Source organism: Colletes latitarsis, chromosome 3 (assembly GCF_051014445.1).
Source record: "Colletes latitarsis isolate SP2378_abdomen chromosome 3, iyColLati1, whole genome shotgun sequence".
NCBI lineage: Eukaryota > Metazoa > Arthropoda > Insecta > Hymenoptera > Colletidae > Colletes > Colletes latitarsis.
In genome coordinates, this window is record NC_135136.1 from 42,264,673 (window position 1) to 42,285,300 (window position 20,628).

At 45.2% G+C, this 20,628-nt stretch overlaps 2 protein-coding genes across 2 annotated transcripts in view; both read left to right on the forward strand.

The window, feature by feature from the left end:
- LOC143340583 (von Hippel-Lindau disease tumor suppressor-like) overlaps positions 1–6,716 on the forward strand; it is a 47,302-nt gene extending 40,586 nt beyond the window's left edge. Inside the window, exons 2-3 of the mRNA XM_076762738.1 lie at positions 5,651–6,021; positions 6,233–6,716. Coding sequence (XP_076618853.1) covers positions 5,759–6,021; positions 6,233–6,545 — 576 coding nt within the window. The 5' untranslated portion in view covers positions 5,651–5,758 and the 3' untranslated portion in view covers positions 6,546–6,716. The remainder of the gene's footprint in view (positions 1–5,650; positions 6,022–6,232) is intronic.
- A 158-nt stretch (positions 6,717–6,874) lies between these two features.
- Positions 6,875–20,628, forward strand: part of LOC143340581 (prolyl 4-hydroxylase subunit alpha-1-like) — a 159,173-nt gene continuing 145,419 nt past the window's right edge. Inside the window, exon 1 of the mRNA XM_076762735.1 lies at positions 6,875–9,116. Coding sequence (XP_076618850.1) covers positions 9,014–9,116 — 103 coding nt within the window. The 5' untranslated portion in view covers positions 6,875–9,013. The remainder of the gene's footprint in view (positions 9,117–20,628) is intronic.

Below are 20,628 nucleotides of genomic sequence, written 5' to 3' on the forward strand. Positions count from 1 at the left end.
ATTATTTATGGTCGAAAAGGTCTTTATAATAAATAAAGAATAGACTCTTGGATTCGAAATGGAACGGATTTGCAGCGATCGAAAGGGCTGAGCCTCGGGGATTGTTCGCTCGGAAATACAAGTTACATTTTATCCGCGTTGTAAGCGTACTTGCGCCAAAGTTCTAACGTAGTTTCGTAACTAACACGCCGCTTTCATAATTTCGCGGAACGCTTGTAATAAGTTTGCGAAACAGTAGCAAGAACTACTGTTTTAGACGGTTGTTAGGTTTGTTTACACGCGCGCGATCGCGTATTTTTAGGTGCACGCGATGCAATTTATCGTCGATATCGGTGGTAATATCTCTTGAATTTAAAGTTCTCGTGCAGCCAAAGGATCCCCTCGATGTTTTAATTCCGTAGAATTTAATTTCGCGAAATATCGAAAGAAGCAACGGCGATGTAATCCATCATTGGCTGCTACAGGCTGCCCCAATAAAGGGATAGAAATGTATAAACGAATCGGGGGACGGGAAGATTGGTGGAATCTTATCCAACGGCACCGGCACCGGCGCGTCGCGCACTCGAAAGCCCATCTTGTACCATTTTATATGATATTTTCCTCGTCGCGTGCTTCTTATTTATCGCTCGACGCGGGGCAAACGCTCGTCGCGTTTCTTTGCCGTTCCGGAGCAAGAGAGCACTTCCCGGAAACGTAATAAAGTGGCTGTGCATCTGTTACCGAGGCTCGCTCGCAGCCGCAATTTCTCGTTCTCCCGCGACTCGGCCTAAGTAAATACTTGGCGACCGTGGAGATTGCTCGTCGCCGAGCTGCAGACGTTTTGCATGCGTTTGCCGGCAAATTAAGGCTGCACCGTTTGCAGACCCTTCTTCGAGGGTTGCTCGGCTCCTTCCTCGAGCATTCCTCGTACTTTCGATACCCCCGAGCGATCGTTTATCGTCTCCGATACGCCCGACAACGCGACTCCATTTGCACGCACTAGTGTCAATACGTTTCAACGAGTCTGATGACGCGAACGCTGGTGCTCCGGATTGCCTAGACGCTGCTTTACCCGGTTAGTCTACGACGCCACGGTTCTTACGTCGGTCCTCGAGTTACTCGAGTTGGTAAGAGTGTTTTTGTCTGCAGACGTTTCCTACGTTCCAGCGAATTCGCCGGAGCCACGTACGACGTGAGCTCTGCCGGCGAAAAACTCGCCGTACAACCGCATTAAAATTTACTCGAGGCTTCTGGAATTCCGACGGGGAAGCTTAGAAATAAATGATTTTCGCGTTATTATATTCGGAATCGTTTGTTACCGGCGGGGAATAAAAATAAATAAGAGAACAGACGGGGAAAGCATGGAAGACTCGTACGTTGGATATTTCTATAGACTCGGAAGAATAATCGTTTGCGACTATACGTCGTTCCGGAGGCCTAGTTCGAGCCCAACGGATCAAAGTTAATTTCCCGGCGAACTCTCGAAGGAATTCAGAGCGGTCGGTAGGTTTAATCGACATTAACTCGATCACGTCATCGTTTCTAAGCGTCGTCGGTGCAGCGACGACGATCACGAGACGCGCGTCGTTTCTCATTATCGTGTCCACTTTGCTGGTCACGCGTGTCCGCCAGTAACGAAAGCATCGACCTGCCCTCCCGCGCGAAATCCTCTTTGTAAAAGAGGGTCGGGGTCGGACGAAAATGTTTTAACGCTTTGATTTTTCAATGGATTTCAAACGAAATCGGAATCGCGCGCGGATGCACGGAAATCGTAAAAAAAGAAAGAGAAACTCACCCGTACTCGCCCACGGTGATATTGTTTTACCGGATTGTTTCGTCGAAAAGGATGTCTTCTAAACGTACGAACCAATGGTTTAGATTTTAGGACTGCGCGCTCCGTCGAGCACGATCGATCGTAAATGGCAGACACAGATTTTCAACTCGCGAAAGCAATCGACGGGAGATATCCATTCCCGCGTTTAATTATAGAGAAAGGTGGTTGACGGATATCCTGACGGGATAGTACACATCGCGCAGATCATGGAGACGGAGCATTATCGGGCGAGAAAGAATTAAGCCGACCGCTTAATCCCGTCTGACGGGTATGAGCTCGATTAATCGATTCGTTCTTCTTAATTGAACTTTTTCGCGCGACCGAACTATTATCGATGTTTTACATAAATTAACCGGCGAAAAGTGGACGTTACCCGTTGGAAACGGGCGATCGATCGAACCAGATTAAACTAATTTCCACGTTAAGGGCAAAGAAAGCGCGTCGATTCGATGGAAAACGGGTGAAAACCGAAAACGCGGCGACGAAACAACGGGGTTCGGTTAAATCGATGAACTAAACGTTCCCCGGGAGGGCCGATGGAGATGGTATCTAGCGATTTCGACTATCGTGCCAGCGAAATTACACCCAGCCGAGTCAGTCCGAGCCGACGTTGTAATTTTCCTGGTAATTTGCAACTAACTCCGCGAAATGGCCGTCTGCGCCTGCCGTTGGGATCCCCCTCAAATTGGAAATAACGAGTCGTCGAAGTTGGTCAGGCAATCTTTGCTGACACGGGAGCCCGTGTTTACCGGAATTAACGAATTCAACACAAAATACACCGTTCGCTGGAATATTCGGCGGGATACTTGGCAGCGAACGTTTTTAAATTGATTCGAGTGCGAAAAAATCCGGTTAACGCGATTCTGACGAGGACGGTGGCTTCGCGGAGGCAAATATTTACACCCGATAGCGCGACCGTTCCTTTTAACTTTAATTTCGGACCATTGATTTCCTAAGAGATACAGATCCATCGTTACCGGCGAGGAAGAGTCCGCAAAAACACGAATGATGAACGATAATGCGCTTTTGTCGTTTCCTCGGCGTTCCTCGCATCAGATTTTCAACGACACGTCGCGTCCGTTATTGATCGTTTCGTTTTCCAACTTCCTTATTTGCTTACCTCGATATGCACGTGTGTCGTTACAAAATGTAAAATACCCGTAGATGATTTATCCTCGCTCGAAAATGTCAAATAATTCCCGTAATTCTTTTCGACGTAAATCACAAAGTTTCGTCGGAACTGTAACCGCGCCGCGGATGTTTATCTTTTTCGGGTAGCGCTTATCCGCGGAACATTTATCAGGATCGCGATGCAAAGAAAGTCGGAAGAGATACCCAGAGTCCGGAGTGATGTACAGCGGCTATATTCAAATTTCGACGCGAATAGTATCTCCGGTCCCCCGCGGTGCGCTGGAAAATTTCGTAAAGCGAGCACGAAAAGTTTGTTCGCGCGGATATATTCTTCCCAGTAGGGCGATTCGCTCGTTACGGGAATTCCGGCTCGCCTACGGCCCCTTTCTATCGAACGTGCCGGCCCGATTAATTTTTAAATCCGCACAGAGCTTGTCGCGCGGAAACATTTTCGGGGAAACAAAAACTGAGGAAAAACATCGAGTAGTTTCGTCCAAAAATTCATCGATTTTCCTTTCATAGTACTGCCTTTTTTTTTATAATCGAGGCTGATGCATGTAAAAAACTATTTTCATTTTTGATATCGTCGCGGTGCAACGAGAGACGCGATCTTTATTTCGAGGCGTTGCTAGGAGAGCATGGATAATTGTGTTTTAGGAAAGGCCGACTCTCGAGTGCTGCAAATTGGAAATTCTCGCGAAGCACTGATGATAAATGGAGATTGTTCCGTTTGTGGTCGTGGCGGCGAAACTTGTAGATTAAAATTTTCGGGGGAATGAAGAGGAAGGAACCGCGGCCGCGGTTACTTCCGTCATAATTCGCTCGGTAGCAATCTTCCGGAATCGGAGGCGGACGAATGTTCCGTCGCCGTCGGCTGGAACTTGGAATCTCGTGGGAAAAAGGCTCGCGTCGCGATAAATCGCGAAAGATATACGGAATAACTTCTTATTGCGAGCGGTCGGCCGAGAACCATAAATCTTTCGTTCTTCCCTTGTCATCGCTAATTCGGACCGCGACGCCTCGCGTCGATTCCGCCCGTTTTACGATTATCGATAAACGACGGACGAAAAACTTTTAATGAAACACCAGGACATAAAATCCCGTCTAATTCCGACTCCTTCTCGGTATCGTTCCCTTCCTTTACGACCCCCGCTGCAAACCAGGATTTCTACAGAGTGTTCTTCCCCTGACAGTCGATTCTAATAACGTTTATACTACCGACTTTACCGTATAATAAAATCGAGTGGAAATTCCTTTTACTTTGAACGCAAGGGACCTTTTATTTTTTGTTTCGATTCGATACAATTTTTATTCTACGGGGGAAAGGAAAGGGGACGCGCGTGAGATTTTTTATCGAGAAAACGGAGAAAGATTCGAGAAAAGGCGTGGAATGTTTAAATGAAATTTAGTTGGGTAATCGATGATGTAGGAGGTGTGGAAAAGCGAAAAATCAATTGGTCGCGTATGCGCGTACTATGAAAGAGAAATCTGGTGGTGGCGCGAGCACGTGCGCGCATACCTTTTCCGGGCTTCCACTTTTCTGGCGAAAGCCGTAATGGAGTTTCGGCGTTCTCCGTCATTGTTTTGCAGTTTTATAAGCCGATGAGAGTGCCGGTAACATTCGCCCTGATAGAGAGCCATACTACACTGCGACAGTGAGCCGAAACCAGGATATCCGTGATGAAACTTTGGTATTCGGCTATTTGTTGTCCTTAAAAATAGTTCAGCCCCGATACTGATCGCTCGACGGTGATCTCTCGATGCTCCAACCATCCGAAAAAGTAATCGATCTCTGTTGTTTGTGCGATATTTCGACGGTGAAAACGATGGACGATGAAAATGATTATCATCGAAGATCGTTGATCGACCGTTGGATTCTTTTACGATTTGCTTCGTCATAATTGTTCGAATTCAAACGACACGCGTCACGAAACGTCGTCGTTGGACGATGAAGTACGGCGTGCATGTTCATAGTCCGGGAAATATCACTTCGTTTAAATTTCTCTCGATATTTCTCAGTGACGAACGAGACCGCCAGGAAACGTACGGCTATTTGATTACCATCCCGTGATTGATTACTTCGCCTAGATAAACGCGTTTCGCGTCGAGTTAATGTCAGGTATTATTTAAATGAATTATTAGGGAATCCGGCTCGCTTCGCGGTCCTTAACTGCTTCCGTATTTCTGGCTGGATTGTCTCCGGATTCGATTTCTGCTCGCTTGTTCGCGACTCTCCATTCAGATTTCGTATCGCTTCTCCTTCAAATATTTTCCTTCAAAAATTGTCAATTTGCTCACCGAAATTGTTTACGCGCAATCGCGTGTCAGGGTTGCTTAGAAAAGTTCATCGCGTTCGAACATCGAAGCATCGTTGAAGCTCGTTCCTGCGTTATTAAGATCGAACGTGGCTCGCGAAGGCTAAAGATCACTGCCCCGACAAAGTTGCATTTTATTTTAGGTATCTTGGAGGGCTTCGTTGGAAATCAAATCGGTCGTTATTATTTATTGAAATAAATTGCAGGAATTAAGACGGATTAAAGGTACCGTGAACTTGGATGGCGGTGATTAGACGCGCGAAAATATAGATCGCGTTTCCTTGTCTTGGCCCGGTCCCTCGAAGGAAGCCCGTAATTTGAAAGGATTCGTTGGTGCATCGGTTGGATACCCTCGATTAATCCCAGTCCTCGTTGATTTTTTTGCTTACAGTCGTTGAGAAACCTTAGGACGAGGGGAGGCGAAGGCGAAGGCGATAATTTCGGTGGAGGATTCGCGGTGACGGGTTACGGAATTTCGGAGGGTCGGAACGGCGGGCAAATGGGGGAGAATCATCAGCAACAACAGCAGCGGCAGCAGGAGGAGCAGGATCAGGGTCAGCCGCCACGTCTTCGTTCGATCAACAACTATCAGATATCCTTCGTTAAGTTCATCAACAAGACGACGCGCAACGTCGCTTTGTATTGGATCAATTACCGGGGACGGGCGATCAAGTACGGCGTGCTGTTGCCTGGGGATTGCTTGGATATCAACACTTTCGTCACCCATCCGTGGATCTTCGTTGACGATGAGACGAACGACAGGTAGGAGTCGACGGAACGATTCGACATTCGGTTGTATTTGTTCGACCTCGGATCGCCTTGTTTGTTCTCTCGTTCGAGGGGTGGTCCGTCCACGTAAAAATGTTTTAACGGTAGTGGATTTTTCCGAGTATCGTGTTTCGAGGAACGTCGACGGGAATTAGATATGTTTGTCGCGCGAAGGATAGCAGGATGGATGGGAACACGTTTTCAGGTACACGGTTAATCAGAGGAACGTCTTCTTCCCGGAACCGTGGGTCAGGCGAAGAGAAGACTCCGGGAGACCTAGGACGAACGTATACATCACGCTGCCGCTGTACACGTTGCGCGAGATGTCACTGAGGATCATCGGAAGGTGTATAACGCGCATCGAGCAGGTCTTTCAGCTCGACATTCCAAGGAGCCTTCAGTACGAGCTGAAGGAGATGCTGTTCGTTGCTTCGGAAGAGCCTGAAGGAAAGATCTATTCTCGCATAGATCGTGGTTCGACCATCAACGGCCATAATCATTTGCCCCCACCGCAATGAGCCGAATCCAGTCGATTCTGCCAACACTTTGTTACGTTTAATTATTTCTTGTTGACAGAGCGTGTTGAGAGAATATTTTCTTTCCCAGGCGCTCGAGCCACCCCCGCGCCTTCTCTCATGGTTGGAAGCTGTTTTGAAAAAAAATACACACACACAGATTTCGGTGGTAAATGTTTGGTCGGAGCACGTTGCACTTTCCTTGCGAGTCGCATGATCCTTTACTCCAGAAGTTCTCAACTATCCCGACATCTCGAAGCATGAACGAGAAACGTTTTGTTCGTTTAAGAATTGCTTTATCCGGTGTATATATTTTAGTTTAGTTGCATGTATCGTTGCATAGCTGTGACTAAATACCTACGGTCTTAACTAAAAGGGCTAACGTCAAACCGGTCATTGTAGCCTCGAAGGGGCAGAAATTTGTGCTCGTTGATACGCGGGGTACGTGCATTTTATCGTTGGAACGTATCGGGGCTTATCAGCTAGCAGTGTTCCCTCTGTTCGGAGTTAGAGAGAAAGATTGCAAGTGGAAGGGATTAAAGGGTCGGTCGAAAGCGTGGCATTTCTATGTTTGCTTAAACTTTTTTGCTCCCCTCCGCTCCTTTGCTTGATTTTCATTTCGCTTGGAACGAGTTTACCCATCGAACGCTGTTTCTGTTTACGCTCGTTGTTAACGAAAAGCCATTTAAATCGTACGCTCGAAGGTACTTTAAACGATAGATCGACTACAAATAAGGCTCTGCAATTTTATCCGGTCTTCGATTACTCGTAAAGTTTCGATCGGTTCTACTGGTAATTAATTATAAATCGTTTACGATGGCGATTAAAGGGTAAGCTGTAATATGTACCACGACCATTTGCTTGACTGAAACGGGTACAGCGGCAATCTTTTACCAACTCGATGTAACTTAATTAGAAAACGAAACCGTTATTGTTTCAGCAATATTTAATCCCGGTAACGTTTCAACCTCTTCGTAGATTTATCGCGTCGAAGCCCTCTATTTTCACGAAAGATTCCGAGTTTAAACTACATTATATTTGTACTTTTTATCGGGAACGATGATTCGATTCGGCGTAGTTCGGTTATCGAGCAGGTTGCTTCTCGTCAAGTTTTCCACGATCTGATATACATTCGTTCGTTACTGTTCTCGAACGGTTCGCACTCGACCGTGGAGATAAAAGAAGGAAAGGAACAAAAATAGTACAACTCGCGGAGCGGGAGAACGAACGGTTTGTCTTGCCCCATCGTTCGGGAAAGTTTAAACTTTCCTCAAGTTTTTTCCGGTCGTTCCACGGTCTGAAACGGGATCCCGAAGATCGCGAGGATTCCTCGAGAAGAAATTTTCGACGGGAAATCACCGCGGCTGGTCGGTAATCCGGCCTCGTTTCCGCAATTCGTAAGTAGAGTTACGAAGTTATTAAAGCCAGCTCCATCTCACCGATGGTAGTCCTCCCCTAATCAACCATGCGAGTTCCCGGGCTATCCCGGAAACTTTACTTCGGGATGGTTTCGCCCGGAGAAGCGCATACGTGCGTTGATTAACCATTAGCCGAGTTAAATAAACCTCGTCTCGAAACAGACCTCTGTAACGCAGCGCTTTTCGCGTCTGGGTAATGCCGTTGGCCGTGGTTCGCTCGAATTTCCCTCGAAAAACTTCCCGCCTCGTTTCGACACGTTGATCGTTGCTTCTCGACAGTTTAAAATCGTAAATTTTCCCTGCTTTTTTAATGAAATCGCTGAAACCGTGAAAGGCGTATAAAAATCGTGGATTTTCCCTGCAATATTCGCTGACCGGTGGTCCCCTCCCACCATCCAGACGCCGAACTCTTCTTTTATACGTCCCGTCGAAACCTGTAAATTAAAACAAATAAACCCTAGACGATCTGACAATTTTGAAAGTTTTATCAAGAGTACGATTCTGGGCAAAAGTCGGTCTTAAAGAATTGATCGAGGCCCCCGAATACGTCGATTAAGGTGTTCAATTTTAGAATTAAGAATCTGCAATCGATAAAAAAATAGTCTAAGACACTGATTTAACTATGGTTGTTAAACTAATATTAACATGTTCTTCGTGTATACTAACATTATTGTAATACATGGTGTAATAAACGAACTTCGATTCTTGAATAACGTAACAGTTATTCGACGCAAAGATCGAAGATACGATTTTATTAATGTTTTGCTTGAATTTTTCAGTCGAAACGAATATTTCGAATCGCGTACAGTTTCTTAGGTATGCACGTTGAGCAAAACCGATAAAATACGGAACGAGGTGGAAAGTGGTCTCGTTGGTTGTCTTGGTTGGTCTCTCTGTCGGAGGTTATTGGGACAATAGAGACCAGGAAGCAACGCGAAGAGAATTGCTGATGATGATTCAGGCTCGTCTATAGCCATTCACGGAGACGACGGTCAATTAAATGCACGGCAAATGGACTCTGGTTACTGCCTCGTTAATCCACTCCGATCCTAAATGGATCTTAAACGCGCTGCGGAACGTCACATGGTCGAGGAAACTCCATGTACCACCTGCGGAAAATTTTACACCTTCGATATTCGCCGTTTCGCTTGCCAAGGTTCGTGCTCTCGGTTGGATACCGTGAGTACGTAACGTGTATTTTTAATTTTAATTTTAAAATACAAAAACGTTCGTCGAATCGTCAATTTTCGCGCGCGTGCTTTCGACAAGACTGAAAAGAAATCGGAATTGCTGGAATACTTACGGTATCCAAACACTCGACTTTTATTTGCTGACGGAAATACGCTTCGTGACTGGGTGGCATCGTCAGAGGAGAGGCGAAACCGCGGAAAATCTCGAGGATCGACGTTGATCCCGGCGCGATCTCCCCCTCGACGCAGGAGAAATCGCGAGATTCGAAAGCAGAAGCGTCGCGAAATCGTACGCTCGCTATTAGGCTGCTTTAACACTTTGGTATCGGTATTGGCCTTTAAGTTCGTTAAGCTTGATAAAACGTGGCTACCGGAGTTACTTAAACGTTAACTCGGTAGGCAGTGCGCTTTTCGCCTCGTAAAAAGTTGGAATTTCCCGCGAGCAAGATCGCGGTTGCTCGTTATTCCTGCTTATTGGCGCGCGTCTAATGAATTGCGGGGCGCTGGTCGTCGTCGTCGTCGTCGTCGTCGTCGACGACGGGCGTCGTTGGCACCGGCATTTCTGAGCCCACCGCGACGAAGTAATTTCATCGGATCGCGCTTTTATCGCGCTCGTCGACCGGACGAATATTGGCAAATCGGAAGCGCTAGAAAGCGGGACGCCATTCCTCTGCATATTTTCATCGCGCGAATTTACACCGGTTCGCTCTCACCGTGACCTGAAATTCGACGAAACATTTTTCAGTATCGTCCAAGCTTTTCCGATCGCGGTTTCGACAAGATGTGGCCACGTGTCACGCTTTATCACGTAGAAATTAATTAACTTGGTTTCATTTTAACATTAGTACAACTTATATAGCAAGTGGCGAACAGCAATGTGCCAGAGTGGTCACGTGGAAATAAAAGTAATCAACGCCAGGCTGTTGAGGTTGTCCAGGTTCTAATTGGAAAATCGTATATCGAGCAGGTGTCGAGCGTCGATAATCGGCATTAATCGCGTAGTTTGGGCCCTGGTGCAAAGCGTGTTTGCGGATGGCTAGGAGAAATCGGCAGACGCGGCTGGTTGATAGCGCTTTATTGTGGCGATGGGATCACATAAATAGGCCGCGGGCATAAAACAGCCGCGGATTTGTAATCGTATAATGACACTCGATACACCGGGCGCTCGACGATTGAATAGAGCGGCTGAATGAAACGACGGAGAATCGGTTTCAATGCGAACAAACTAAATACGCGAAATAGACGGAACGGAAGGGAGAGATGAATCTGCGAGGCCGCAGGAAGCTACGCGCCGATCGCGAAACGCCCGGCCATTGTTTGTGCTGCCCGCGTACGTCCGTTTTAATGCCCATTAGAATTCCACGGAATGAAAAGCCAACGGGCAGCACTCTTTGACGCGATATTTCGACATCGGGGACCCCCCTACCGTTCCAAATTGTTGCAAAACGACCGTGAACGGTCTTTCGTAATTGGTCGCGCGGCGTTATCGCGTGTTCCCGCATAAATAATGCATTCGCGCGCTAACAACGGTACATTACGCCGGTCTGCATGCCCTAATCGATGTTAATTACCAATCACGCCTGCCTCTTAACCCTTCCACCAACGTACCTTTTTAATTCCTCGTCTCTGAATAAAAGATTCCTCCGGAAGAACCGTCGACGGTGAAAGCATTTTCCAGACGCAGCTATTAAAATGAAAATTCGGAATACAATCGATACTCTATTAACCCCCGAAGCGAATTCCCGAACTCGTTAACGAGTTTCGATACTTCTCGAAGCGTTTCGAGAGTCGGGACCGTGTCGACGCGACCGCGGCGCTGAGCTCGGACTCAAGTTCACGCGGGGGCGAGAAACTTCCGGCAGAACGGCGGCAGTTACAGTCTTTAAGTGTCCATCGAGACCGTGAAAACGCAAATAGGATGAGCGCGGAATATAAGAGCCACGTCCCGCGAGGTTTGCACGGACGAATCGCGACTTCCCAGCAAACACTGCGAGCGTTCGCGGGAGGCGATGCTGTTTGTTCGTTCGAGTCTCCTTCGAATCTCGATTTTATTTGACTTCCGATGCGATCGAGTGCCGTCGTTCCGGGAACGTGCAGAGCGTCGCTCGATCTCCCATTCCCGCTACTTTACATCCCCGTTCGCGTTGTGTCCGTAGGCTGAATTTTATCAGTTTTTTTTAATCGTCATTTTCCTTCTTGCACGGTCTTTGTCGGTGAAACTCTTTACGCGGAACCAACCGCGAATCGATCGCACTTCCGGCGGAAACTCGACCCGCGGTACCGTTTATGTCGCGTCGCGCCTATCGCGCGATTAAACGAAATTTAGTGCACACGAGTATTTATAACAGGATGCGCGCCGACGAGAGGCCCCTCGATTCGCGCCCGATAATATTTTCCAGATTATCGAAACGTAAAAAAAATATTTGACGAACGAGGACCACGGGGTTCGGGTGGATTCGGTTTCCGGGCTGCGTTGCAAATTTATTTCTCCGTCGCGCAGATTTTTCGCCCGAACTTGTTCGAACGTGTAATTCGTCGGGTCGATCGACGGCCGCTAATTAAATTGTCGGGGAAGCTCCTTTCCGTGGCTGTCCCGCGTCTGGCATTTCCATTTTACATTAATTACAGGCAGATGGCCCTGTTCCCTCGTACGCGTCGCTGCACTCGCGGCCGTGCATTCCGTTCTCGTTGCCTCCACAGAGTCGCGTATTAATATTCTCGTCAAGAAATATCGTCCAGTATTACTGTCGAAAGGTTGCATCCACCCCCAAATAAAGCTCGATGTTCAAACGATTAACGGAAAACTGCGTTGCTTCGAACGATTCCCGGTAAAATGTCTGCGATCGAAGTCACTCGAATCTCGCAAGAGGAAACATTGACGGAACGATACTGTTTAAAGCACGGTTGGAAATACACAACCCTGCATAGCAGAGTTGAAATGCAAGGAAATGCAGAAAGGAAAAAGAGAAGCGATAGTAATATACTCGTGTTCCGTGAGTTGGGGATCTCAGATCCCACAATATGTTCGCATAAATATTTCACTGGCAAAAACGAGACCTCTCTGTAGAATTCGACTTTGGAAGTTTTCTTTTCGTTACGAGTCAGCTAGGAATAGGATCGACAGAAGCAAGAAGACTTTGCGGAATAATGGACATGCCTCGATAGAAGATTCTGTTGCTGGTATTTGCAAGCAAGTATCGTGTAATCTTTATACAGAGTCCAGAACTATACAGGCTGTTCGGCCAACCCTGGGAAAAATTTTAATGGTGGATTCTAGAGGCTAATATAAGACGAAAATCGAGAATACCAATTGGTTGATGGAGGCTTCGTTACAAAGTTATTAACAATTACATTCACAAATTTCAAATCGTTTTGGAAAAATTATTTTCGGTTGCAGGGGTCAATTACAATCATTTTTGGTGAATAGACATACCCTCGAAATCCTAACCAGTTTCGAGAAAAAAATTCGAAAAGGTGTGAAATTTTTCGACGGAAAAAAAAAATTTCAAATCGTTTTGGAAAAATTATTTTTAGTTGCAGGGGTCAATTTCAATCATTTTTGGTCATCAAACATACCCCCGAATTCTTACGCATTTTCGAGAAAAAAATTCCAGAAGGTGCCTAAATTTTTCGACGAAAAAAAAAAAATTTCAAATCGTTCTGAAAAAAATATTGTTAGGTGTGGGGGTCAATTACAATCATTTTTGGTGAATAGACATCCCCGAAATCCTATCCACTTTCGAGAAAAAAATTCAATACTGTCGGAACTTTATACGTTAATAACTTTTTAACGAAGCCTCCATCAACAAATTGGTATTCTTGATTTTCGTCTTATTTTTGCCTCTAGAATTCCCCATTAAATTTTTCCCAAGGGTGGTCGAACACCCTCTATATAAATGTATATATTAACGAACGTGACTTTATCGTGCATCGACGGACTAGCACAAAATACAAACGAAAGCTTCGATGCCAATATTTGCAGAATTGCTTCGTAAGTTGTATCTAACGAAACTTCCATCGTAATCTAACAACAAATATCGTTGTATGTACACTTAACGAAGGTACGTCGACGTACTGTGCGAATTATGGATGCCGCAAATATTAAAGTAAACATGGGAATTGTGCTGCATGCTGCGAGGAACGGGACGCTCGGCGAATTCGCATAACAGAGATTCAAGTGCACTACAAGAAATAATAGCTCGCAGAAAACGAACATAATGCTGGCCTCGCTGTTGGAAATATCTCGTATACCTCTCCTCCCACGAGTAGCTGGCTTAAACTATGACGAAAGAAGTTTACTTTTAGAAGAAATCTATGAATGGAACTTGAAACGTACTTTTCTCAAGACTCGCGTTGGAAATTGGATTTAGGACGCTTCTAGAAGCCTTGTTAAACAATTTCCTCGATTTTGGGAAAGTCGACGAAAGTGTGCTTGTTATTCGAATACTTAGAAGGTTAGATTGATTCATAGGGAGCATTGCAATTTGCTTTGAACCGCGATTTATGCCTATAATCGTTTGTAAATACATTTGCCTGTCGGTTTATTGAAAATTGATTGTTCGTCGACCGCCGGGCACAGCTTGTTTCGCCTCTCTCGCGATTCGTTCCATTTGGATCGGTTTACCACTGGTCGCCTGATGCGATAAATATCTCCGTCGAAATTTTGATCGCGCCTCCGCGTCTCGGAATATCTTTGACAAAATTATCAACGAGTTCTTTAGTTTGTAAAAAAGTAAAAGAGACCCACGAAGAATAGAAACGTCGATTATCCAAACGAGTTTTACTCCCAATTAGCTGGAAACGTCGACGTTCTTTATACTGTGTAAGCTGCTTTTGTTGCACTCTTTGTTGAGAATATTCTCGTGCAGTTTCTGATTCGCCAAATACGGTTTCGTTGGTCGGAAACTTTTGCTCGTTACATCGCGTAAAATATGATCCTTCGAGTATTGTTCCGCGTGTCTTCCGCACAGACCTTTCGCATTAATTAGCTCGAAACGTGACATAGTTAGCAGCAGTCGCTGCATTGTGTGTCTATCAATGCAGGATGCTAATGGATTCGACGTTGTCGAAATCTCGGCCGGTCGGCGCGATGCGGGAAACACCCTGGCATCGTCCTAATTGGCGCGTTAATTAATTAGCAATCGTCGATTTGTAGCTCGCGTGCTTGGCGATTACAAATTTCCAGGCTGCCGGTATTAAAACTCCATAACATTCGACGAATGAACAGCCGTGTAATTAGCGCACGTCGAGCGCGTCCCCCCTTTTAAACGCCAATTCATTTTACCCCCAAAACATCCCTTGCGACTAAATTTCGGGGACAAATCGGCGAGTAAAAAAAAAATCACGTTTTCGTTTCGATGTCGACTTGTATCTCGATCCGATTATATTTGTCATGATCAAAGTACATTCAATTACACTGTAATTAGATACGTATTACACACTATTTAAACTGCGAAACGTTTCGACGAATCGTGTATCGAAAATTATTTTACAAAACTTGTCGAGGATCGTTAGACCGATACACGTATCCCAACAATATTATCACAGTCAATACCAGCTGTGTATTTAGTTAAATGGAATATTTGGCGCTCGCGAAATGATACAAACACGGAAACTAAGTCGTTCCCATTAAACCATCGGTTAATTATCCGTGTCTGTATCTTGCATTTCGAGGACCATAGGCTGTGCATTCGCCAAATATGTACAAGATCGAAATCTCGACTCTGAAATCGAAAGACGCAGAATTAAATCGAGCTTCGATCGAACCGTTAAAACCACTGTTAATTACACGTTAATAAAAAAAGGAAGAACAATTTTTTCCCCGATTTTCAAAGTGCTTTCGACGCGAAAAATCGCGTACAATAGAATCTAAACGCTCGAAACAGCGCGCAATATTTGCAGAACGCGTACGCCAAGAGAATATTGTGTTAACCACGCTCGATTTATTACTCCCAAACGAATAGTTGTAATAAAAAATTTTTTTTTGACTTGCAACAGCTTTTTTCCTCGCAGGTAAAAAAGTAAAAATGCATTTTAACGGTTATCGATTGGAAATTGGAGCCGTTACGAACGATTCGACCTCTCTGGGCGACAGTTTACACGTACACGCGATAATAACACCGATAGTGCAATCAAGACGCACTAGTACACGGTAGCGAAGCTTCGACATTGCCACGCGAAGCTCCACAAACGTCCGAACCACGGCTGTCCTAATTAGCGCGCCAATTAATTAGCAATTGCCAAGTCGTAGGGCAGAGGGGGTGAATGCATTGTGGAGAATGCGGTCGTCGAAATCTCATTAGAAGAACAATCGACACGACGCGCTACCGTTTTCTTCGAGTTACTTTATAATTAGCATCTGTTTGCACCTATTAATTGCTGGTTGCTCCGCGACCAGAAGCAAATTAGCAGCCCTCGAGTCGCTCCTCGTAAATTTCAATCGGTTACCGAACGGGGGCGGTTTATTGGCGGAATAATTGAAATTCGTGCTCCCCGTTAAGTAAATTTAGAACCCGTATCAGGTTTTATCGCGTCTAATAATTACAGATTATTTTGCCAGAATTTTATTTTTCGAACGTACATTGAAATATGACGGTATAAAAAACTCGATAAATCCGTGTAGCGGGTTGGAGCCCAGTGGCATTTTTGTTATCAAATTTTTCCTCCAAGCCAACGATCGTTTTCAAAATTTAGTCGGAATTTCGACAGCTGGTTCTCTCGACGCGACCAGTACGATCGAAACCGCTCGCGAATATTTTTTCATTCCTTGGGAAAGTAATATTCGATAAGAAACGGTGGTAAAGTTACGTACCATGCCGATACTTTAAAATGCAATTATTGTGCCGTGAAAGGACCCTTTGAGGCCCGTTCGCGCCTAGCATAATTTAATTTGCGCGATTTCGCGGAACATTTGCGTCAAAGAGAGCCGCGTCGCGTTCGCAAATAACACTTTGCGGATCCCCGATTCTCGAACTCTGATTTTCCCTGAGCTCCGCGACTCGATTCTTCGAGGCGCGCGCGTAAAATTTACCTCCGCCCTTCTCCGCTGCTTTTTCCACCCGTCGCGCCCTTTCCCGTCCGTCTGGCCGCCCCGCGTCTGACTCTTAACCGATAATTAATTAATCGCGGCATCCCCGCCACCCCCCCGCCGAACCACCGCCCCCTGGGGATTGATTCTCGTTAGCGCGTCTAAGGCTACCGGTCGGAAGGAGTGGCTGGCTGGCAACTATTCCCCGTAAATTGGAGTCTCTGATCTCTCTTCACGGAATTCCTCTTTACGAACCGTGGAAATTCCGCGCTCAACTTTTTCAGATTTCACGAACGCGTGAAATGTTTTGCAGCATGGCTGCCAGCCACCGTGCCACGGGATAAAAGTTCCGCAAAGAAAGAGGAACGGAGCGGAGAAGGACAATGGTAATAAGGTTCCGGGCACGGTTTACTAGATACGATGTTTCCCAACGAGCCGTCGCGAACGATACAAATCGAAGATTTAATGGCGAACGTATACTCGATTGAATTTCATTTGGCTCGGTGCATCGAGACGATTTTCTTTGTCGACGGAGCACGACAGGGTTGAATAATGCATTTAGGGAAAAGAATTTAATACACGGAATTTATCGGCTTTGTAAATCGATCGACTCTCTATTTTCATATTATTACTAGAGAACAAGTATACACGAACTAGTTCCCACGATTTTTCAGCCCCTTTCGATAACTGACAAGCAATTGCGACAAGTAAAAAATTAAAGTCACTGTTACATTTTTAACGTAAACATTACGAATGCTTGTTTATTCATCAAGGAAAATTTTCTACAAAATGTGTAGAAGTGTACAAAGAAGTTCGCTAATTGAAGCTACTCAGCCTGTATAGTGTAAAGGAGATGTAGTTTAACGAAATAAGAAAATGTGAAGGCGGTGATTTTGGATCGATCGACAAAGTGACCTAGTGACGATGGCGTCCCGGAAATGTCGTAGTTTTATTGGTAGCGCGCGACACACGGTTCGCGAATCGATGTATGCACGCGTGTCGGTGCAACCCGGCCCAGAGAATATTTTATCGTGCATGAATAATGTATCCAGCGACGCTGATAGCGCGCGGCCCAACATTTAGGCAACCTGGGCCAATATTGATACACGCTCTCGACGTGTTTCCTCTCTGTCCACGCCCCCGCACCGCGTTTTCTCTTTCATGCGCACGTGTACACACGCGTGTCCGTCTGTCCCTTGAGAACCGACGCTCTGGGTTTGTAACTGTTGCCAAGTTACAACTGTCTCGCGACTCTGTCCACCCTGGTATGGACAGTTTGTTCAGCGAAACGCGTTTCAGGATCCCAAGGAACGACGTTTGTGCGCCAGGATGTTCCGTAATGCGTTTCGGGGGTTGATCGATCGTCCGCCAAGTCTACAAAATTAGTTATAATAATTCCATTTATAGTATTTCGGCTGGTCGATGTCGTAAACGCGTCATCTTTTGAGCGATCGATCTAAAAGGTTCGCCTAGCAATATTAAATATTAAAATAGCCACACCACCGGTGACGCAGTTGGTCTATTCTCGGACAGGGAAACAAGGGAGATCGTACGGATGGTGTTTGATACGAATCTCGGGCTAGCAACGACCATAAACGATCAAAGTATTTTCCCCCGGGTTTAAGGTCTGTACGAAAGTAGCTACTGACAACGGCAAGCACCGTTCTACGGCGATAAACGCATCTGGCGATTTCTAACGAGGGTATCGCTTGCAAGGAGAGGATACTAACAGGACGTAATCGGACTTAAAACGTAGGGCATATCGACAGACGTAAACGGAGAGATAATAGGGACCAACTACCCTGTGAATGTTTTATCTCTCGGATTATTCGCTGGAAAGGGTCATGTTGGTCTATTAAATAATGAGGCACGATGATACGTGCTTAAAGCTTCCAAATAGACAACCGAAGGACCGAAAGTGGCCGGTCTCCAGTCGGGGGTAAAATAATCCAGGGGATTACTACCCTGCCATTAAAAGTAACTGACCCTAATGAACATCAAGTGGAATCGAGCTTCCGCGCCATCCACTCCTCGCGGTGGTAATTAACGTTTCGTAATTTAAACTGCGCGACGCGGGTCTCGTTTTAAATACGAGACGGTCGCTTGCAATTTTTACCCGATCCGACGAATTTCACGGGAATCATATTGTCTCCGGGACCACGTTATCCGCTGCTAGAAAAAGACACGGGATTCCAACGAATTTAAAACGATTACACGATGAAATTACCCTACCGAGAAATTATTATTAAAATGTCTTTATCGTGCCTGATCTTTTTCAGAAATCTGAAGCAAAATTAATAAATAATTTTCCACTATGGTCCGTTCGTTCGCGCTGAAGCTTCGATAAATTTTGTAACGAACTGGTAGCGAAGTGAATATGCATTTATGATGTTTAATAACCTGCACGAGCGCAGCATAGTCCGCGGGAAACGCCGGCAAAGAACGAAACGCGCTTTTGTGCCGCGTATAAAAGCGGAAACGCGGCGCGAGCAACATTTTCCCGTCGTTATAGCAGCGAACACAGTTTCATTATGACTTTGGCCGTTTAATAATTCGTCGGTAAACGAATGACGAGCGTTACGAGCGAAAGGTGAGATAATTGTTCCAATTGCATCGCGTCGTCGCGCGCGTAATTGTATCGACGCGCTTGTTTTTTCCTAGTTATCGCGAACGTCGAAAACCGGGGGACAACGCACGCTCGGGCGTCGTTGAACAGAGACGCGTAAACGGAAAGTCGAGAATCGTAACTTTCGAAAGGGGGTTGTAAAAGAGCGGGGACAAGAAGAGTCTCTTGCTGGAAACGAGGAAATATTCCGCTGGGATTACTTCGTCGGCGTTAAAAGTAAGTGACCTTAATGAACGTTCGCGGCAATCTAGCCACGGTCAACTCTCGCGACTCGACGGAAGGAAACTCTTCTCTCCTCGCGCGTCGAATCGTTTAACGTTGCTCGTCGATAATTTGCATAAGCGACACTCGACTCGTCCGACGCTCCGAGCACTTTTTGCACCTGGGATACACTTCTTGTCCCATGGAACACGCTCGAGATTCGGCGATCGATCGAAATTCACGAATAAACGTAGAGTAAATGCACCTACTATCGCGGAATAGTTTTTTGTTAAGATTAAAAAGCATAGAAATACATTGTTTGTCTTTAAAAAATTTGTACGGTTTGGTGACTGCCTTCTGTCTTTCGTATATTAATATTTAAGCTTCTGACTACCAAAGGACCTTAACCAAATGAGCTATTGCATGATTTATATCTTATTTTTATTTTATAAGAGATTTATAGGAGTCTAACAACGCATATTAAAAATAGTTAAACTTTAAACGCGTGCAGTTCCAAAATTACTAGTGCTTCATTAATTATTGAGCCATCGTTAGAAGCGGCAAAGCTTCCCCTTTAAAGTGGTTTTTTGTTTTTGTCGATTGGACTTTCCGTTTTCGAGATATCGCAATTTATGTAAAGAGGTAATTTTAAAAAAATTCTCTTATGGCGTTTCCCGTGTTACGGCAGACTACCGACGCGTATTAAAAATACTAAAACTTTGACGGCGTGCAGTTCCGAAACTATTAATGTTATATTAATTATTGAACCACTGTTGGCAGCGGCAAAGCCTCCCCTTTAAAGTGGTTTTTTGTTTTTGTCGATCGGACTTTCCGTTTTCGAGATATCGTAATTTATGTAAAAGGTAATTTTTTCAATTCGACTATCTCCGTCTTCGTCTGCCGCGTCGCGTCTCCTTGTCGCACGTGCGTCGCGCTGACCTACCCTACGTACGTGACTGTCGTGACCTAGTGACGGCGTAGTATTTCCAAGAATTTACTACGCACTGTTTACTATTGACGCGCGCGCGGAGTGAATGAATTCGCGCGCGCAACAACGAAACGTAAACAAACTGCATCTCCGAAACTAGCCGCCGCATCGACGCGAAATTAAAATCGCTATATCTCCGGAACTAATAAAGCTATCGTCTCTCACAAACGCTCATTTTAAAGGGCATTTCATCCCCTATCCAATGAACATAATTACTTTTACAATTTATTTTTTCTTCTATGTTTATTTTGCAATTTACTTTGACACCATCGACTTGAAACAAAAATCGCTATATCTCCGGACCTAATTACGCTATCGGCTTGTTCGACCACTCATTTTAAAGGGTATTTCATCCCCTATCTAATTAACACAACTACTTTTACAATTTATTTTTTCTTCTATGTTTATTTTGCAATTTACTTTGACGCTACATACCCAAAGAAGTTTCAGCAATTCCTATTGATAAATTTTATATTTAATTGTAAAAGAGTTTATGTTTGCATAGTTAATAGCCAGCATCTTTTCGTTTTTTCCGGAAACTTTCTATAGATATAATGTAAAAATTGAAAGTACCTTGCCAGTTGATTGATCATGGTAGAAACGGGTATTATTTAGTGTTGAATAATAATTGTAGAT